The sequence below is a fragment of the Oncorhynchus tshawytscha genome, linkage group LG02 (assembly GCF_018296145.1).
Source record: "Oncorhynchus tshawytscha isolate Ot180627B linkage group LG02, Otsh_v2.0, whole genome shotgun sequence".
Taxonomy (NCBI): domain Eukaryota; kingdom Metazoa; phylum Chordata; class Actinopteri; order Salmoniformes; family Salmonidae; genus Oncorhynchus; species Oncorhynchus tshawytscha.
In genome coordinates, this window is record NC_056430.1 from 22,392,335 (window position 1) to 22,413,653 (window position 21,319).

A 21,319-nucleotide genomic window follows, 5' to 3' on the forward strand; every position below is an offset into this window, starting at 1 on the left:
ACTGTAAGTCCCACCTAGCCATCTTAAAACTAATGCACTAACTGTAAGTCCCACCTAGCTATCTTAAAACGTATGCACTAACTGTAAGTCCCACTTAGCTATCTTAAAACTAATGCACTAACTGTAAGTCCCACCTAGCTATCTTAAAACGTATGCACTAACTGTAAGTCCCACTTAGCTATCTTAAAACTAATGCACTAACTGTAAGTCCCACCTAGCCATCTTAAAACGAATGCACTAACTGTAAGTCCCACCTAGCTATCTTAAAACTAATGCACTAACTGTAAGTCCCACCGAGCCATCTTAAAACTAATGCACTAACTGTAAGTCACTCTGGAGAGAGCGTCTTCTAAATGACTAAAATGTAAAAATGTATATTGAAGTGAATATTATTGCCATTGCTAATACTATGATTAATCAACATATGCATTATTATTATTGTAGTTATTATTTAGCCTAAGCTACAATTATTACAGTATTATGTTATTATTTATTTCATTGTTATGTATGTTCATTCATAGTGTCATTATCAATTGTTATTAGTTATTATGTTCCATTGTGTTTCAAATGTCAACGTTTATAGTTTACGTTATAGTAGGCTATTCAGTATAGAAATGCATTTCTGAAAACCAATAGGCTACAAGGCTACATCCGACGCAAAGAAATAACGAGTTTTGTTTTTTTACCACTACCAATGTAGAGACAACAACTGAGGAGACAGGATTAATCAGGCAGATAACCATCATATCACTTCACTGTGATATATGTTTAATATAGGGTGATATGTAAAATGTGTGAACCAAAGGCCTACCTAATATTGGCTCTAAACACGGGAGCGGGTAAAGCGTGTAAATATTTCGCATTCCCTGTGTCTGTATGTCTCTATCAACCTGCGGGATCTTCCCCCCTCAAATGATGCATTCGATGCATTGAATGTATTTGTTGTGTGCGTCTGAAAAGGCGGCGATAATCTGGGAGTGAGAGATAAGGAACACCAATTTATTCAGCGGCACTTTGGACCCTGCTTTCAGCCTCGGTCGGTGCTGACACCCCGAGCAGTTTGCTGATAACGATTAGGCCATTTATTATCTTCACAGAGAACAAAGATTGCCTAGCACCGATGAAATATTGGCCTACCCCTGGTAATAATCAGAAGAAGAAGGGCCCTGGCATCTAATGCAGCATGCATACATAAATAATAACGTTCCAGCCAAGCACCATGCAGACACTTACAAAAACCCTGCTGCAGAACATGTTGAAAATGATAAGAAACATACAAAAATAAATGCTGCATTTTCATGTGATTATGTGATTATGATAACCCTATGATAAAGATTATTAGGCTATTCAATTATTGTAAGGCCAATTATTATTATTAGGCTATAATTCAGCCTATTTGTATTATTATTAAGTCCTTGACCTTGAACTATAAAGTTTGTATTATTGTCATTAGGCTCACCTCAAGAAAATTTGCTTCAAAATGTTAGAAGCTATAGGTGTCCAACTGTAGCCTATAGGCTAGATTTGGGTGGACAGTGTGACATGTCGTATTTTCTATTTAAAAAAACATGAGTTGAGCAGCTTCATCAATTTATGGGTTATATATATTTTAGTCTTTTTTATTATTATTATTTCAATAGTTGCAAATAGGAAAGGAAGCTCGGTGCTGATAAGCTTTTATCGCGCGCTCAAATCAGGAGGCAGCTCTTTCCGCTGGACGGATCACAAGGCTTGCGCTGCTCGTACTTTTATTGATCTTTAACTAATTAGCATTCTAATTGGGTTAATACTATGAGCATGTTACGAAATTTCTAATTTAGCTTAACCAGTTTGTTGTCAAGTGATGATATTCTACGGTCTTGTAGCCTAAATAAACGAAAAGATCAATACACATAAAGAGCTATTTGTGATGAGTGTTTGATTATAACTATTAACATTAACTGGTATGATCATAACCATTGTTGTTGATTTTGGTGCAACTTTTAGTGAAATAAAGAACTGTCGCTTTTGGGGTGGGATGCTGTGAAAATAATGGGTCGTTACCGTTCTCATTTCTCTCATATGTCTGCTCCAAGTTCTCAAATGTTGAGTGCATTTTTATTTGTGTGCTATAACTTCTACTTTGGATAATGGGATAACAACATCATGACCGGGGTCGAGTCTGCATTTCAAGGAAGGTAAAGACTGGTTACTGGATGCAAGTAGGCCTAAGCCCATAATGCACTCTCCAGTTTCAACAAGATATGCTGTCTTCAATTGTGCGCCGTCATTGAATTTGATGTTATATTACAACAATGTTATTTGAACAAAAATATAGGCCTAAATGCACAATACAGGCTATTTAAAATGTGTTTCTCTGGGCGTATATGCACGGATTGTTGTAAGGCGTCAACATGACAAAGTTACACAATTTAAACCATGTAGCCTACGGAGCTTTTTCTGCCTCCAGTTGGGAGAGTTGACATAGTGCCATCACAAGATAACTGTCTTTATTTTTCGGCTTCTCTTCTTTTTTTGGTAAAATTACATAACCTACCATAAACCAGACGATTCTTGTCAGTTTATTTTATTTTGAAAATTAAATGTATGTCAAGTCAGTGTGTATATTCTGTCTGTTTTTTTCATTCAAGGCCCTATGCATGAGCCAAAACAGATCGGGTTTTGATGAATTTTGCATAAATTATTTTAAGTTTTGAAATGAATGCAATTAATTATGTCAGAGTTTACTTTTTTGTTTCTATTGATGCAAGCTTGGTTTTCTCCTCTTTTTGTGTGTGTCTACTCTAGGGGACACGAGCCCGGGATGCAGCAGTCCTTGCACCCTTGCACCTGCCTGGCTTCAGAGGCAGTGCACGAGCCCAGGTCGCGTGCAGGAGATATTGAGGCTTTGCATGTTTTAAAAGTTGGTGTTAATGTGTGGGACAGAGTAAAAAGAAGATGGGAGGAGGGCGGGTCGGTCATGGGGTATACCGTATTTTAATCCAAATTGGCGAAGGAATTCATTACACCGGATTGCTCTAGGCCAAATACTATTGTGCATGTAGATTTATGTAGCTTGCTTCATCATAGCCCAACAACCCACGATAGCTCAATAGGTAGGCTAATATCATCAAAATGTGTTTTTTCATAGATTAGATTATTTTGAAGATATATTGCCTCGCCATAGCGCTAAACTATGCCTACTTTATATGACTTTTATTACAGTTCAAAATAACCTGATTGGTTATTGGATTGGTTGAGTGACATTGACCTTCCACTCTCACATAACATTCCATAAGGAACTGTTCTGCTTACTGATTATGAAGTGAAACTGTAGACCGGATAAACCTTATGACTAAAATGTTTTTAAGAATGAACACTAGATACCCTCCTCCACAATCCATATCAAAATGGCCAAAGCCAGGATCCGGAATACAAGATAGAGACTGGTTGACGCACCGACCGACATCGTTACGTTGCTCCAGCCTCTATACGTCTATGAAGTTCTTTCTCGTTTTCAGTGGAGAGAAAGGGGGAGTGCAGAGATTGAAAAAGTGAAAGGGTTGAAAGGGAGAGAGAGAGGTCGCTAAACTGCTTGCCAGCTGACAGAACTCTTGGGAAAGAGCGACATAACTTCTACAGCAGCATCACCAACAAACGCGGATTGATTTTTAGGCAAATCTACCACCTTCATCACTGTGCGCATAACAGGGAAACGTGCTAGAACTACGCGGTGTCAGGCAAGCGAAACGGAGACCCGGTTATACAAGACTGAGTCTCTCATTATTCCTCTCCCAGACAGAGCAGGACCGAGTCAGTTTGTGTCCATCTAGCCTGTGCATCGCGAAGAACAGGGATCAGCCACTACATATGCAACCATCAAGTGGTAAGAGCTATTCAATATTTACATAGGGTATTGTGGTAAATGGAATTATTTAGGATATATGATCCTTGCAATGTTGTTACTGGTTGGGGTGCATATTGCAATAATAGTTGTCCATCAACTCAAATACAATATGTGAGAGAGTAGGCTATCCAAGCTTTATGCCAGTCAAAAATAATGAACGCGCCTATGTATCATTTCAAATATACTACATTATAGGCCGCAGAGAGCCATGGCACGGCACTCGGAATGGACACGGAGTAGTTAGAATGTCAGAAGAACAACATGAAATACAAGCCATCACAATAATGACAACAATAGACTACAATTGGAATGTATTTTATTCAAACAGTTTATCATGTGTTTATCATATAGTTTACCATTCAGAATAATTCGTTACGCAGTTACAGCAGTAGCCTATCTAATCCAATTGTGCTATTATATGATGCGATTATGTGCTGTTTGCATTTCTCTGTCAAATCTATAATTACGACTATCAAACAAGTTTTCCTGGTTTTCTAAACAATATTTTTTTATAAGACTAAATAGACCTCAAATAAAATAGTTGAAAAAATGCATTGAGACTGTATAGGCTACTATGCCTACAGCTAGCTCCTTTGAGCATTAGTTATTAGGCCTACTGTTTTTTGTAAATATTATGCTATATAGACTAGGAACATAACATAATGTGATACTTCGAACATTAAGTCATCTGGTAGAGCTAACATAGTCCTCCCGAGTCCCCCCAAAATACCTGTCGCGTCATATGAGCAGAAGAAGAGCATCGATTATAATTTGTCCAGATTAAATTCTTAATAGTTTAACAGTGTTATGTATTACATGGTTATTGCGAGTATCCGTTTTGGAATGACCTGACTTAGTGCGATCTGATTTTCTGTACTAGATGTTCATTAAGTATTTAATAGTTCATAATTTAAAATGTGAAAATTGCTGTGGCCTGGGGTTGTTCTTATGAAATTATGCAGATCCAGATAGGCTAACCAATCAAGGGTGTGAGATCAACATTGGCGTTATATTGAAATATGACGATGTATCCACTAATCACCTGTGCTTTCAACCGCATTAACTCCAGTAAACCCCTTTCATCATAAGAAAGGGCAAAAACGTCATGATCTCAGCGCTCGAATAGAAACAGGGGCGGAACTGTTGTCTCGAGCAGGCATATTTATTGCCCCGGTGAGACTGAGATCATCTAATAAAAATGACGCTTTCACTCGAAACTCAACATGTGGCCCCTTACGGTTACTTATCACATAGCAGTCCCTCACATGCCAAAGAGTTAAGCATCCCTTTTATGTGTCTGTTTGTGTGTGTGTCTTGTGGTCAACTTCATATAAATCAAAAGTATCACTTACATCTAATCTAAATAAACGACTCTCAAATTATGTCAAGGCTACCAGTGAGATACAGGAAGCCAACATGTACAGAAGTCCATCCATTAATGGGCCATTATAGCTAGATTTGCCTACTCCGAACATAGTAGTTTGACTTCTCCAATATTCAGCTGCACCTCAGTGTAATTTATTCAAATAAAGCATATACCAACTTCAAAGTAAATGGATGCAGTTTAATGTGAGGGTGAAAAGGCATAGCTTTCACATCTCGTTCTGTGTTCCCATGCACTTCCACTAGGATGGGCTGGGTGTTGGGTGCTTGTGTCTCTATAGCCCTTAGTGCCCTGGCTCGATCTAATTACCCATGAGTAAAGGACAATAATGCTTCAGCTGGTTTGTGTCATTCTCCTCTCCCCAGCTCTGCTTATCTTCACAAACCCCTCTGTGGCTCTCACTACCACCCTACTCCCCCCAGCCCGCTGGAAAATGATAGATGACCAGGAGCAAAGGGAAGAAACAGGTTGAGAAAGACAAGCTCATTTCATAACAGCACCTGTTAATTATTTGAATTCTCTCTGTAACTCATACACTTACTCTTGTTCAGTAATAACAACCATACCTTAGCAATGGTGGTAGGGTATATCTTCAGCATGTTTCAAAGCTGTCCGCTGCACATATTCAATTCTACAGCAGAAAATTGACATGGTTTTGCTACTATTGTATTGTCTTTCATGACCATGCCTGTGTTTGCTATGTAAAGATAGCCAATTAACATTTATTAGGAATAAAGTCTTTCCCTCAGCTATAGGTACCCTTGCTTACCTCCAAGGGTTCTACCACTCTAGTAGTATCCCCTGTGAGACAATTCTGCTATGTCCTTGAGAGAGGACCCCCCTGCCCCCAACCCATCATCCCATCCTTTGTTCTAGCACAGATACAAATGGGATTAATGAAGGTATAAATTACAGAGGAGTAAATCCTGTTGAGTAATCCATTTGGCAAACAAGCAAAACAACAATGGAGAAGCTTGCTTGCTGGGCCTGACCCACCCAGTCCCAGCCAGACAGCACAACGCTGAGAGGAGCACAGCACTGAGGACAGACAACAACACAGACAGACAGCAGGGGTGAATTACAAACAGTATGCATTAGGGTGAAGGTGTTGTAAAATGATAGGTTTTTCCTGCTAAGATCACTATATAGAGTTTGTTCAAAATGTAAATCAAGAATAATTAATATTTGAAATTTGAGTTGGTACATGACTATTAAATTGATGCATCATAGTTTGAAGAGATCTATTGTGTTGATGCTTATTTTATTTTTTTAAAGCAGTTGGCATGAAGTTCTGCACTTTTTTCAATGGAATATCTGTAGGGAATATTTATATTGTACTTTAGACCTAGCTAAGTGCCATAGAAAACTTTTTTTTTTTTAAATCTATGTAATTAGACCAGCTCAATGAATCGACAGACAGTTGCACATTATATATAAAAAACAATTTATTAAGACAAATCTCCTCACTGCTACACCTGTCATTTTCTGTAGTTATATATGTCTCATTTCAGGAGAATGTCTGTATTTGGGTGATTACATCATTAGGGAGACCTCTGGGTGTGTTAAGACCCCCACATACGTTAATTTGTTGATTTTAGGATTTGACGCACAGAGAGCTGAGCTCATCATGTCATGGCCCTTGGCCAGTGCCAATGACTGAATGTCAAGCTACACACACACACACACCATACAGACATGCTCATATCAAAGCCCAAACTGCGCAAATGGCTTTGCTCTAACATTGCGTTAAGCATTCATGCATCCCTTTTTTTCACAGGTTGAGTAGAGTGCATGTAATTACTTCACATAAGCTTGGCCAAAACATCACTGTATTTCTATCAGAATAAGTGAAACTTGGTCCTCGTTGATCTCGAGGCTTTTTTGGAACGATTATAAAGTTCATGCGCTGGTATTTTTTCCCCTTTTCTGTGATGCTGTGACGTCAAGTCGCGGCGTCAGAGAGGCGGTCAGTCTGGGCCCCGAGCTCCCTCCAATTATTGCATGTCAATCACGCACGCACGCACGCACTCTTTATTACAAAAGCCACAATAAAACAATTCATTTTTAATATTCAATATCGTTAAAGCATGGCACGAAATGCCACATTTTACCATAGTGGCTAAGCCAGTATATCTCCACTGACAAATTCATCCTGGATGCATTTCCTTTGGAACAGGTAGGTCCTACATGGCATGTCCATGTAGTGTGTAGCTACAGTTTTTCATCACATTATAATAAAAGGCCACTATACTTGTAAGCCTACATATTATGAGTCTCAGATACTCAGTTGGTAGCATATAATTGAGTAGGCGTTTGCTTACCTAAGGCATGAGGATTTCTAATCTATACTAAAGTAAATCACATATATACCTAGATATTAGTCTTTAGGTAGGCTAGCAAATGGGGCAATTATAGGACAAAGCCTACCTGGTTATATTTATTTTTTATGTAACCTTTATTTAACTAGGCAAGTAAGTTAAGAACAAATTCTTATTTACAATGATGGCCTACCAAAAGGCAAAAGGCTTCCTGCGGGGATGGGGGCCTGGGATTAAAACATCTATAACAATGTAAATACAGGACAAAACACACATCACAACAAGAGAGACAACACGACACTACATAAAGAGAAACCTAAGACAACAACATAGCAAGGCAGCAACACATGACAACCCAGCATGGTAGCAACATAACAACAACATGTTAGCAACACAACATGGTACAAACATTATTGGGCACAGTCAACAGCACAAAGGGCAAGAAGGTAGACACGACAATACATCATGCAAAGCAGCCACAACTGTCAGTAAAGTGTCCATGATTGAGTCTTTGAATGAAGAGATTGAGATAAAACTGTCCAGTTTGAGTGTTTGTTGCAGCTCGTTCCAGTCGCTAGCTGCAGCGAACTGAAAAGTAACAGGCGGCACTCTTGTCTTTCTGCCTGAGTTGGGCAAGCCAACTTGTTTTAGCCCACGAGGAGATTGTAAACAAGAATGAACAAAGTGCCGCTAATGGTCACCAGTTGGTTTTACGCAAGTGAGGCCTGACGCCCTGTCTGCACCACCAAGTGAGAAAAAGGCGCTATTACCATGCCAATAGTGTTTGATCGCCCTATTTCTGAGACAAAACCAGTGTTTTCACAAGAAGAATGTCGTGACTACTAATTAAAGACAATTAGGCGTTCACAACATCGGCCCCACTTTCGAGGTTATAAAACGCCTCCAACCATATTAATCCTAGAGGTGCTGAAAGTTGTATTTATTTGCATTGCAGTCTCATGTGAAAACTCACACTTGTAATGGTTGTTGTTCTACGTAACATTTACATGATTGGCATATATAATATTTGTAAACTTTGTCCAACCTGCCGATGCAGTTCCCCAGGGCATATGCGTAAAACAAGGCATTATGCGAAAACCAACCACTTTATTCATGAAATACAGAATAAAAACCAACAGTGCTTAACTAAAATACCCATAATAATGTTATGATGTCTGATAGCATTTATATTAGCCCACTAAACCTGTAGATTAGAAAATCTAATCATGGTTGGTTTAATTTAATTAGCCAATTCAAAATAGCATTGGTATTCACTTCAAATTCAAGCTTATAGTATTATGATGCGTTCTCTAAACGTGGTATAGGCAAGGCTAAGCAATGTAATTGACTGCTCTAGAACTTGGTAGGTTTACATTTTACAATTTGCCTCCATCTTGGCTGTCCACTTCTTGAGTGTTGTTAGAAGAAGACCTTATCAGAGCCCAATTGCTCATTTTGTGATTTTCACGAGAGAGAAAAAGACCCCCAAGAAATTACAACGCTGATTGATATGTCTTTTAGTTTTTTGGTCCCGAGCATTACTGTTTCGACAGCAGAATGGAAATTGAAAGAGCTGGGATACATGAGCCAATTGTAGCTATACTGATCTGTGGTTGGCTTACAGGAGGTCACTGCTAACGGGTGACTCCGCCCCGGCTCACTTGATATTGAATTTACTGGCGCCAGTCGCATCAGTACAGCCACATTTCATTAATGAGCGTGCGCCCGGGTACCTCACGGATCAGGCCTTTCAGAGATTAAAATGTGTTTGAACAGCTGATCGTAGTTATAGATCAAACTTTCACCAGGTATATTCAGAATACGTTTTTTTAACGGAATAAGATTCGATGCAAAAAAACAGAAACTTGCAGCAATGTTTTTTTTAAACTATTTTTTTTTACTATTTAAAAAAATGATACATATGAATGAGTAGGCTACATTTGTGACGGAAGCTGTTTGTAAAAGGGCTTCAGTGGTAGACTAGTCTATCTATACAATCAATGTTTCTCGGAGGACTGAACATATATGGATAACAACAATCTCTTATCTTTTGTATACATCCCCGAAGGAGTTCTACAAAATGGGCTGGCACCACCTTGTGTATTAAATTAGAGCATTTTGTTTTGTTTCATTGCAGGTGTCAGTAAGAGCCAAGACGGATCAAGGTTTCTATATCTGAAGCAAATAAACTATAAGGAGAGTGTGCAGAAAACCCATTATCACAACTGCATCACTACGTCCATCCTTTTCTCCACACTTCGGGACTGTTTAAAAGTGCTTGATCCAGGAGAAGGACCACAGAAAGATAATTTGTATTTTGAGTAAAGTAGGCTACGGCGTTTTGGTTATATCTTGGATAAGGAGATCGAAGACTTAGTTATGGAAGTCGCAGCTGATCAATCTCGTTGGATGGCGCATCACCACGCGGTGTTGAATGGGCAGCACCTGGACTCGCATCACCACAGCCTGACCCACAACTACATGGAGCCCATGGCGCCGCTTTTGCCCCCGGACGAGGTGGACGTGTTTTTGAACCACTTGGACTCTCAGGGGAACCCCTACTATGCCAATTCCCGGGCTAGGGTTACATACAGCCAGACACATGGTAAGACGCGCTCAGCCTTGTGACTAAACTGTATTTGTGTTCTAGTCAAGTCTGCTTTAAAGCTGTAGGTAATTGTGAGAGTGTGCGAGTTACAATACGATTACATGTTTCCTTCAACCCAGCCTGTTGCTTTCAAACTCATTGATGGTAGGCCTATATTATTGCCATAAATGGTTATGTGTGATGCGCAAAGCCCTTTGACACAGAAAACGACGTCGGACCAGTTAAAAGTCGCCATAACAGTCCCTTATGGGACTTTTATTTATTTTCTTAATCCTAGGACATTTTGTTATTGTTTTCCCTTTCACGCGTAAGCCTATATGTGAATTAAATCACTCTAACACATCTATGTCCATAAACGTGTAGCCTCGGCTTATATGTATCTGACATACGGCATGGAATCATAAAATGAGAATTTCAAGCAATAAATAGCAAGAGGAAAGGGAAGTATGTCATTTAACCCCTCTCTGTTGGGCCAGGGGTTTCTAGAAAAGTGGAGAGAGAGGCACTTCCGGATATAATATAAAAGCGCAAAATTGCTAATAACATTCTTTAGCCCAAATTCTGGAACTTGAGCGACGACCAGGCAATGGCCATAGGCAAATAGCAGTTCAATCAAGGCCTCTACAAAGGTCCGATTTTCTCCTCGTGGATTTTTTTCTTCTCAGTTAGGCCTATATGCTTTCGGCAATAAGCATGCACATTTAAATTAGTAAATATGTCGTATAGGCTATGGCACGGGGCTGTTGTAGCCTAACGCTTGTTTTAGCTTTGGCTGGTGATTGTAAAATGACGTGGGGTTTAAGTTAGTGCCCTGTAGGCTATTTGATTAACTTTTACACTGTGAAAATGATAACTCGATGTCGAGTTTAAATAGTTTGGAGTTTGCATCAACAGGTGAAGAGACAGCACTTTTACGCATTCTGAGAGAATTGGACCAATCGCTTTCGATTAGTAAAACTTCATAATAGCTTATTTCTATTTCCAGCTCGCCTTGGGAGTCAGGTTTGCCGGCCACACCTCATCCACAGCCCTGGCATTCCGTGGCTGGACAGCGGGAAGGCGGCCATCTCTGCTGCCCACCATCATAACGCATGGGCAGTCAGCCATTTCAGCAAGCCCGGACTGCATCCTGCTAGCTCTGGCTACCCTTGCAGTAGTAGCTCCAATTCTGCTCCAGTGTCTTCCCTCACCCCTGCGTCCCACTCCAGCCCGCACCATCTCTACAGTTTCCCTCCTACGCCTCCCAAAGACGTGTCCCCGGACCCCGGCCCTACTTCTCCAAACTCCAACTCTGCGAGAATGGACGAAAAGGAGTCCATAAAGTACCAAGTGTCACTCGCAGACGGGATGAAAATGGAGGGTTGCAGTCCTTTGCGCAACAGCCTGGCTTCGATGAGTGCCCAAACACCCGCAACGCACCTCCCTATCCCGACCTACCCATACTCTCTACCAACACCACACGAGTACGGCGGCAGCCTCTTCCACCCCGGTAGCCTGCTGGGCGGATCTTCATCCAGCTTTACGCCGAAGTGTAAAAGCAAAGCCCGGTCATGCTCAGGTGAGTTTCATAACTCTATTCCAAAAGTTACCCTGTGCCTAGAGTTTGGTATAATTATTTAAGTTTTAGGATACCAATATCTGGGCCTGCATGTTTAACGATATAAACTCGGCCTATAGTTTGTCGAAACGCTTTGGAAGTGCATCGATTTCTGTCAGGGCACATACAATAATTAACATACTTTAAATTGATTTTACTTGTAGGGCTATACATGTTTATTTTATCTTGAAATAGTTTGGGTGGTCCATCTAGTATATGTTTCGCTGTCAAACGGGTGGTTGCTGTAATAGTTTGTTCAGGTTCTTTTACCTGCAGCGTTTCTTTCTCCTCAAACCTGTTTCAGCGAATCTTATCTATGTTCCATCGCATACGTCACCACTTGTAAACACCATCCACTTAAAAGGGTCACTTAATGGGAATCTAACATGAAACGACTAATCAGGGTCACCGATTACAAACGCAAATATTCAGGACCAGTTTGAACATGACTACACGTTTTGGAGTCGAGGCAAAGAGATGATAGCCTAAAGTCAACAGTCACCAAAATAGAAATAGGGAATTCAACGTGAAAATGTATTTTCTCTTTGATTATTTGGCTTATAGTAGGATATAGTATTTTTAAGAGGGTGCTGAATATAATAATATTTCACTAGAAAATGTAATAAGGCTTAGCTATTGTGCATGTTCTATCAAAAGTGCTACGTGGCCTAAGCCTATAATCATTATTTTGCTACTATTTTTAACCATATTCAAAGTGGACGTTTTTATGTTTATCTGGTTTAGATGCTGAACATTATCCCACCAATGTCCTTGTTTGGCAGAAGTGTTCACTTCCAGTTGTTTTCTTTTAGAGTAGTTCTTTATTACACTTAAAATGCAGGAGTCACGACGCTCTGGCTCCTACCATATCCTGTAGCCCATACTTCTGAGTGAACAAATCACAACCTCCACCCCTGCCCATTGCTTGCCCCAATACTAACAAAGCACCGTCGGGATGCGCCGTCACAGGCGACAGAGCCCTGCTGTTTGTATTTTTAAGCATGGCCTTGGCCCAGTGCGCTGTGATGGTGAGAAGGAATGAAACCCAGGGTTAAGGTAGCCTACTCTAGTTGAGAGGATGATTATAACACTAGTGGTAATGACCACATGAATCACAGCAAAGTCATAATACGATATTTATAATTGATAATAACGATATTATGATACTGTAATAATAGCCGCTACTCGTATAAAAGTTTAGGATCTTCTAAAGAGCACATCACCTTCAGAGAAATTAATACAAATACTAGATAATGAATTAGATAGTTAATCAAGCCATCACATGAGCTCATAGGGAGACATTTATTATTACATTTGCTCTGACTAATTATATTGTGGCCCTGGTGTTCAAAAATATGTTGAGTGTGGAATTTCTCTAACAGTTCATTAGTGTATAGAGATATTAGCAACAACTGTCTTCATTTAGATGATCACCAGAGCTCAAAGTGCTATTGTCTGACGGATGCTAAGTAGTTCAGTACTTTGTGAATGGTAGATTGGTTATGCAAATATTTTAATTCAAACACTTCACAAATGTTTTAAGGGGATTATTTAATGCAAGAAAAGCCTACTGTTATGTGAGTTATGTGAGTTCCAAAATCAGTAACTATAAGGCCTGCATTAGCTACTCTTATCTGTCAGTCGCATCTGATGTAGCAGTGATTGTTGTATGAAATGGCCACAATGACATTTCAGCAGTCAGCACATACCTTAAGACAGTGTAGTTTCCTGTTTAAATAACCTCAAAACAGCCCTCTCTGCTCACCTACCTACCTCTTCTCTCGAAGGGCAATGGCCTCACACTCCCTATACTCTTGGCCAGTGCGATCTCAGTGTTCTCTCCCTGTGGAACCTCCCCAAATTACACAACAATTCAACAGCTTTAGCATTTGTGGAGCTGGAAGGTGATGTTGTATTGATACTGGTGCCTCTGCTGGACTGGGAGAGAGAGTCAAACACTCAGAATACACTTCAAAGTGAACACTGCCATTGTCCAGAGCAGATCCCTCTCTCAGGTTTCAGTGGGACTGTGGGTGTCGCTGACATTCTAATAAGACATGATGCGCCAGCAACCTCCCAATTTACTGAGCCTGTGCATTAAACGAAGTGAAACTGAGAGGAGAGAGAGTGAACACCCATTTGTTCTCTGCAGCTGAAGATGTAGAAGTGGGTGAAAAGGCTTGAGCACTTAATACTACAGAGGAGGAAAATACAATCAGGGTCACCACTAAATGGGTTGTTGTCAGGTACACAAACCTAACAATGAACACATTTTGTAAACAAATGTAAAGGGCACGAGTAAAGGGAAAAAGAGAAGCCGGGTTGATATAAAGTGATACTGAGCTATATTATGGGATTCTATTTGGTTGAGACCAGAGTGTGGTCAGGCCCACATTTAATACTACCACCAGCAGCACACACTTCTGTTTCCTATCATGTGTGCCTGCTAAGCTGACGAATTATGTAGCTCTAATTTGATGGTGTCTCACATTCATCTGTTTGGACACCTTTGGACACATCCTGGCTGTCTCTGGGCTTCCGAACTTGGATCACTTTACATACAGGTGTGTCTGTATCCATGGAGATTCGCCCTGAACCAAGCTGTACAAATGACAGTCATATGGATTGTCCTTGGCTGGTACACCTGCACACTGAGACACTGTCCTCGAGGGGGGGGGGGGCACTAAGACTTCATATTACACTACTAATGAAAAGTGGCTCCAATAGGCTCATTAGTACCTGTCTGTCCTCCTTGGTCCTGACGACTATTGTCTTTAATGTGAATCTGTTGCAGTTTAGCTTTTGATGGAGTGTGAACTTTTTAATTATATAAATTTCCCTTTGTCTTCCCTCCACTTGAATTCTGCTCAGAGGGGCGCGAGTGCGTCAACTGCGGTGCCACCTCCACCCCCCTGTGGCGGCGGGATGGGACGGGTCACTACCTGTGCAATGCTTGCGGCCTGTACCACAAGATGAATGGCCAGAACAGACCTCTCATCAAGCCCAAACGCAGACTGGTGAGTCCCCGTCTCTCTCCTGTCTACCCCTCCACATCTGAGAAAGGGGGCCCAAATAGAGCATGAAGCAGATACTGCCAGGACAATTCCAGGAAAGTTATATTTTCCCTATGATCTTCCTGGAATTGTTTGTCCCTCTCACCCCCTGCTGATCCCCTACACTCCCTGTTACAATACTGCTACTATTGCCATTGTTACTGCTATTATTATTGCTGGTACTTTTGATACTGTCACTGATACCAATGCCCATGCTGCTTTAGTTATCACCACACTGGAGTGAGTGAAAAACAGTGCACACACACAAACACTTTGTCCAGTGTTCTGCACAGGCATTTAGGAGCAGGGAGTATTCCAAGCCCTGTTATTTTTAATGCACATACACTTTTATAGATATTTGTTTGTCTCGGACCAAAGTATTATTGTACGTTTAATGTTCAATATTATTAATCATGATGAGTTGTTTAGTTATCATTACAAGTTATTTAAAACAAATATATATATATTGGTTCCTGCCTATTTTGAAATTGTTTTATTTCTTTCATTTTGTATTCAGAACTCTGATTAGGAATCACAACTTTGATTCTATAGGATAGTCTTACTCCCTGGTGCAGTGGGGCCAAGAGGAGTGGGTATGCTTTAATTTAGCAAAAAAAAAAAATTAAAAAGGCCTGCCCTGTGTGAAATCTTTTATGAGTAACATTGATATGTACTCTGAATGACCTAAAATGATAATTCCCATGTTGGTCTTTCATAGGCAAGTATTTTTTATTTTACCTTTATTTAACCAGGCAAGTCAGTTAAGAACAAATTCTTATTTTCAATGACGGCCTAGGAACAGCGGGTTAACTGCCTGTTCAGGGACAGAACGACAGATTTGTACCTTGTCAGCTCGGGGGTTTGAACTTACAACCTTCCGGTTACTAGTCCAACGCTCTAACCACTAGGCTACCCTGCCGCCCCAAGTAGGCTAACAGTGGGCCACATGAGATTGATCAATGCAAATAATCATTAGCATCACTATATTTGACCTGTTCCTTAGTTGTTTGAAACCGGGACGATTTGCGTCCTATTATGAGGCATGTCTTACCTTGCTTCAAAGTAGCGAAGCCAAAATTCAACCATAGAAATGTTGATCGAAATATTTAATGAACACATCCTCATGCACTCTAACATTCTATCGGTTTTCAAATGAACTTTCTTTCATTTTCTAGCAGCCAAAGGCATTATCCTAGTCATTTTAGCAACCAATGATAGTTGTTCCATCTTTAGATCTCCCCCTTTCTCCATTTTTTATGTGCTTTGCAAACTACATCACTAATTTGGCATTTTCAGTCTTACCATCTCAAAGTTTAAAAAGATATTCAAGTTTCCCAAAAGTAAATTGTGAGAAGTAATTAAGGCTAATTTCAATGCCAGTCCAAGGCGCGATCCAACTCCTAATTTTTTATAGCTCAAAAAAATGTGGGCTAAGCATTAAAGCAGTAGATTTAGGGCTCTACTCAATCCATATGGAAGTTCAGCATTACAAGTTACAGCTTGATTGAAATTTAAAGGCAGTGTTCCCTCCCTCAGCAGAGACAGCATTTATGGTAAATCTGCATTTAAACACAATCTGTAAAGCTTCAGCAATACAAACTGAATAGAGCCCTTAGATTGATCTAATCTTTAAATTAGTTAGTTCAATTTGACAAGAAAATTGTTTTACTTTATTTTGCTTCTATAATGACTTTTTCTAGCTTCTGTTTTCCTCAGCTAAACAGGTTCATGAATCATGATCAGTAGGTGTTTTACTCGCCACACCTCGTTTATGTCGGCTTATAGGCTTAATCTGAATAGTTTAGTTCTGATTAGACATTCAATTTATTTCACATAATTAAATCATATGCTACTATAGGCCTACATCATATACATGTTTCAATCAATAGCTTATACCTTAATATCTAATTAAATCTGTACTTAGACAGTTATACTTACACTTATACTCCTCCAGTCATGCAGTGCCAAAGACACATTAGTTGGATAACCTAATTGTAGCCCAATTCACTCATGTTTTTAATGTTGGTTGCCTTGAAATCAATCATTCAAAATGTTCAACAAATTGAAATGGTTGTTTGCTTTCCCATTGCTATCTTCCATTGAGCTAAATGTAATGGGATGGTGAGCATGGTGAATAGGGTGGGATTATATTTGAATATGTTTTGAATAACTGTCTTTCTGAAATACATTGTTTCTTACTGTATTAGCAACATTGTCAGCATTAGTGGGACAAGTATAACTCATTTTAGCGCAGCTTGGTGTAAATAAAGCTTCTGCATTTTTCTCCTTGGCTGCGCGCCTCTGCCTAGTTCTTCCGATGAGAAGTCCATTACATTTTCCATGGGTCGGTCTGTGGTCGCAGCTTTGCATTTTCAGCTCAAGTGTTTTCAGAGTTCAGTTCAAAGGGCATCCAGTTGTTTCCTATCCGGATATCTGCCCGGCCCGATAAGGAAGCCAGGTTCCCCGGTGTTTCCGCCTTCAACAAACCCCGCTGCATTTTTCAGGCCAGACTTTGACATATACTGTAAAGCGATTATCACAGCACTGTGTGTATGTGTGTGTGGAGAGAGAAGAGGGGGGGGGTCGGAAAATAAATGGATTGTTTGTCATGCTGGGTAAGCAGTGGCGCAAGCTTTATGCGTCGGAATGCTAAGTGTTTTTTGTTGTCGTTTTTTACATTCCGTGCGTCGCCACCGTTGTTTTTATTGGGGATGTCTTGAATGAACAACTATGATATGATACAATCTTAAATGAATGAAAAGAAAAACACACATGCAGCATCATGGCTGTATAGTTATTGTATTCTGAGTTGAAATGTTTCTTATTATATGAAGAATTGATCTGTAATGGACACAAAGCGCATCGGCAGACAGGCCCTGGTATTGTAGACGTCTTAGTTCGGGTCGTTTGATTCTCTGGATCAAGGGAGAATCATGCAAAAAGACGGCATACATTATTAATGTGCCCTATCTATTTTTTTAATTAAATGAAATATGACAGCAGTAATTGGTAAAAGATAGAAACAACGCATTTAACTAGAAACAGCTTTTGCAGCATTGCACAAATTGAAAAATTGAATTAAGCTTGTATAGATCACAGAATATATTCAATTAAATCAATACAGATGTGACTCCCTTTAAGCAATTTCATGAGTCTAACTGGCGCTGTCTTTGATGTTATTTGTGGATGTAGCCCTGAGAGGAGGTTGGTTGGAGAATAGCCTACACAGCAACACAAAGTCATAATACTCATCACCCTAAAAGATACATGGGAAGATATTTACCGAAGAGAATGTTTTATTCTGTTGTTCCATGCGTGATACTAGTTGATATGGGTAGATCTGGTGGAACATTACAGTAGGCTTTTAAAACCAGTGGTTTTAAATTTTAAAATGTCCTATAAATTCCGAATGAACATTTGAAAAGTAGCCGCCTTTGGCTCTGCCTAAATCGTCACGGTAGTTCATTTCAATAATCGTATTCATGTCATGTTCACTTCCCTCGTTGACCTCTGTTGCCTAATACAATGATCAAATCAGCTAACATTTGAATGGCTTTATTCATAATGTATTAACAGTATGCGTTTTTCTCCTCCCCAGTCCGCTGCGAGACGAGCTGGCACCTGCTGCGCTAACTGTCAGACCACCACCACCACCCTTTGGAGGCGCAACGGCAATGGCGACCCGGTGTGCAACGCCTGCGGGCTTTACTACAAACTGCACAACGTAAGTAGCCTGACCGCTTACATAGAAACTGGGGGGTGAGCTGGTCAAGTAGGCGGACAGCTTGTATCGATTGAGGAGCCGGGGAGAAAGAGGCTGGGGATGCAAAGTCTGCTTTTCCTGTCAAGCAGAACCCGCCAGTCCTTTTTTCTTTTTATTAATCCATCTTTGTTTCAATGGGGGGTGTTACTCCCAGGAGAGGCTGGAGGGTGGGACTGTCATTCAGGGTAAAGGCGTCAGTTATATTGATGCCAACTTGTCTGAGAGTAGCCCTTTCAGGTTCAGCGTGGCTTCTAGTCCTCATGTATTCATGTTCAGTGAGAGGATTCTATTTAATTTTAAAGACAAAAGTGGAAAAATGCTCATGCCTTTTAATGTGGCTTGGTTATCCAATGTCTGTTAAATCTGTTCCACAATATTTATGGCACATCAGAATTTTTTCTCATGTTTATTAAAAAGGCAATATGTTTTCCATCATAGTTGTTTAGATTTTTCTAAATGATCCACAATTACGAACGAAGCTTGACAAAGTTGAATATAAAAGGATTGAGAGTGCAAGAACATGTCCAATGACTAAATAATTTAGTTCTGGACAGTTTTTTAAAACAAGAAACAGGTATTTGACATGATATTGAAACCCACAAAATATCAATATGAAGCCTACTCCAATAGCCTACTCCAGGCTTGTCTGGCTTCTCCTTAGCTAATATCCCTCCTCCCTGGCTCTCCACAGGTCAACAGGCCAATGACCATGAAGAAGGAGGGCATCCAGACACGCAACCGCAAAATGTCCAGCAAGTCCAAGAGGGGCAAGCGTTCTGGAGATGGCTACGATGAGCTGTCCAAATGCATGCATGACAGGTCTTCTCCCTTTGGGGGTGGCCCCGGCCTGGCTGGACACATGACCCACATGGGCCACCTTCCCCCCTTCAGCCACTCCGGACACATGCTGCCAACTCCCATGCCCATCCATCACCCCTCCTTCAGCCATCCCCACCACTCAGGTCGGTCGCCGGCCTGGGCTGAGCACTGAAGCCTCCTGAAGCTCCTGCATCAGGCCTTGCCACCACCACCACCCCTCCAACTCCATCACCACCACTACTGTGGGACAACATAAAGAGGACTGCGTCTGTTTTTAGAAGGGTAATAGTAATGGGGATCAACTGTCAGTAGGACATTGTTTTGCCTGGCCTCATTGAGAGATTGATGAAGAGGAGATGTGACTGAAGGTAGAGAGAAAGTGAGAGGGTGAAGAGGAATGTGGGTATGCTAAGTTACCCCCTTCAAGTGTGTGGAAGACGAAGACGCATTGGTGCGAATGGGGACATTCATGGTTCTTTTGCCTTTTTTCTACTAAGTCACTTTGGTACCCCCCCCTCCCACCCTATCAGAGAAGAGATAGGGGAACCACTGCTTTCCCCTCTTAACCCCCCCACTGACTGGCTGCTGTGGACAGACTGTTGATACCGTAGGAATGAAAGACTTTCTGACCCAGCCGCCCCACACTTTGACACACACACAAACACCACTGACCCCTCATCCCTCACATGCTGGAATACACACCACCCACCTGGTCCCCTATTTTTAACAGATTTTATTGAAAAAATAAGCAAGCAAACAGAGCAACTATTGTTGTTATAATTGCTGTTATAATTATTGTTATGATAATTTATTTTCACTCTTTTTGCTTCAGAAAACATGACTTATCTTAGACAAGACATTGTTCCTGAGCTGTACGTGTTTATAATTTTTCCATCTCACAACATTAAGGAAATAAAGTTTGAATAATAAATGATGAGTCCTTGAAACTGATTATTGAAATGTACATTTCTCTGTTTCTCAGTGTTTCTTTCAGCCTCTCTCTTTCCCCATCTCTCTTTCATAAACACGTTTAAAATAGCCTTAAAGGAACATTTCACCCAAAAACTATCTTTGGTATTTGTTTCATTAATACATTGTTGACATAGTCCCAAAATGTTTTGCATGTCAGAAATCAAGTTTTCAAGATAAATATCAAAATACCAAAACGCAACTGCCATATTTCTGTATTTATAAAATTATATACAGTATCTTGAAAACTTGATTGCTGACATGCAAAATATTTTGGAACTATCAACAATGGACTAACAAAACAAATACCAAAATATATTTGTGAAAAGGTCTTGATTCCAGCTCTATTTCTAAGTGATATCAGATGTAATGAAGCCAGCTCTATGTTCCCCAAAGCGTGGTAATGGTTTTGTTGGGCTCCTCGCCTGAGTGATGTGCTGCTGTTTATAGAAGGCCTCTTTGTGGAGCTCAGGCCCCAGGGTGCACCACTGTGACCCAGACAGCAGGCTCCAAACCCAGGGTGAGCACAGGGTGCCCACGTCACACACGCACACAGTCACACACTAGTCTTTCCTGACGCGCACACATTTTCTTGAACACAAATACACATTTTCATTTGATTCCTCCCTTATTTCCATTCCTTGTGTCCATCTCCCCTGCATCTCCCAGAATGCACCTCTCTGGGTCATGGTGCGTTGATTAGAGTGAGAGGAAGGACAGCAGGTCTTTAGTGGGAGAGAAAAGAGGAAGGAAAGGCAATCAGGCGACCCGTGAGCAAACACGTGGGGGGCTGTTTGGACCCCTCACAGACAGATGTTCTCGCAGCTGAGGACTGCAGGAAATTCTCTGCCTCCCTCCCTCCCCTGATGAAACCAAGATTCAACTCTGGCCTGAATGCCAAGCATCACGTCTGGAGGAAACC

The 21,319-nt window shown here is 40.7% G+C and overlaps 1 protein-coding gene across 5 annotated transcripts; it reads left to right on the plus strand.

Moving 5' to 3' along the window:
- The first annotated feature begins 3,502 nt into the window (after window positions 1-3,502).
- Window positions 3,503-20,379, plus strand: LOC112219371 (GATA-binding factor 2). Of its 5 annotated transcripts, none has more exons than XM_024380580.2 (6): window positions 3,503-3,865; window positions 9,726-10,193; window positions 11,182-11,754; window positions 14,653-14,810; window positions 18,445-18,570; window positions 19,301-20,379. In XM_024380580.2, exons 2-6 carry the CDS (start codon window positions 9,968-9,970, stop codon window positions 19,598-19,600), a joined length of 1,383 nt encoding a protein of 460 aa, XP_024236348.1. In that variant the 5' UTR covers window positions 3,503-3,865; window positions 9,726-9,967; the 3' UTR covers window positions 19,601-20,379. The 5 variants fall into 5 exon arrangements, with proteins under 5 accessions (XP_024236348.1, XP_024236330.1, XP_024236358.1 ...); XM_024380562.2 differs by lacking the exon at window positions 3,503-3,865 and adding an exon at window positions 9,264-9,396; XM_024380590.2 differs by lacking the exon at window positions 3,503-3,865 and adding an exon at window positions 9,264-9,396 and having other exon boundaries at window positions 14,665-14,810.
- Window positions 20,380-21,319: the final 940 nt, after the last annotated feature.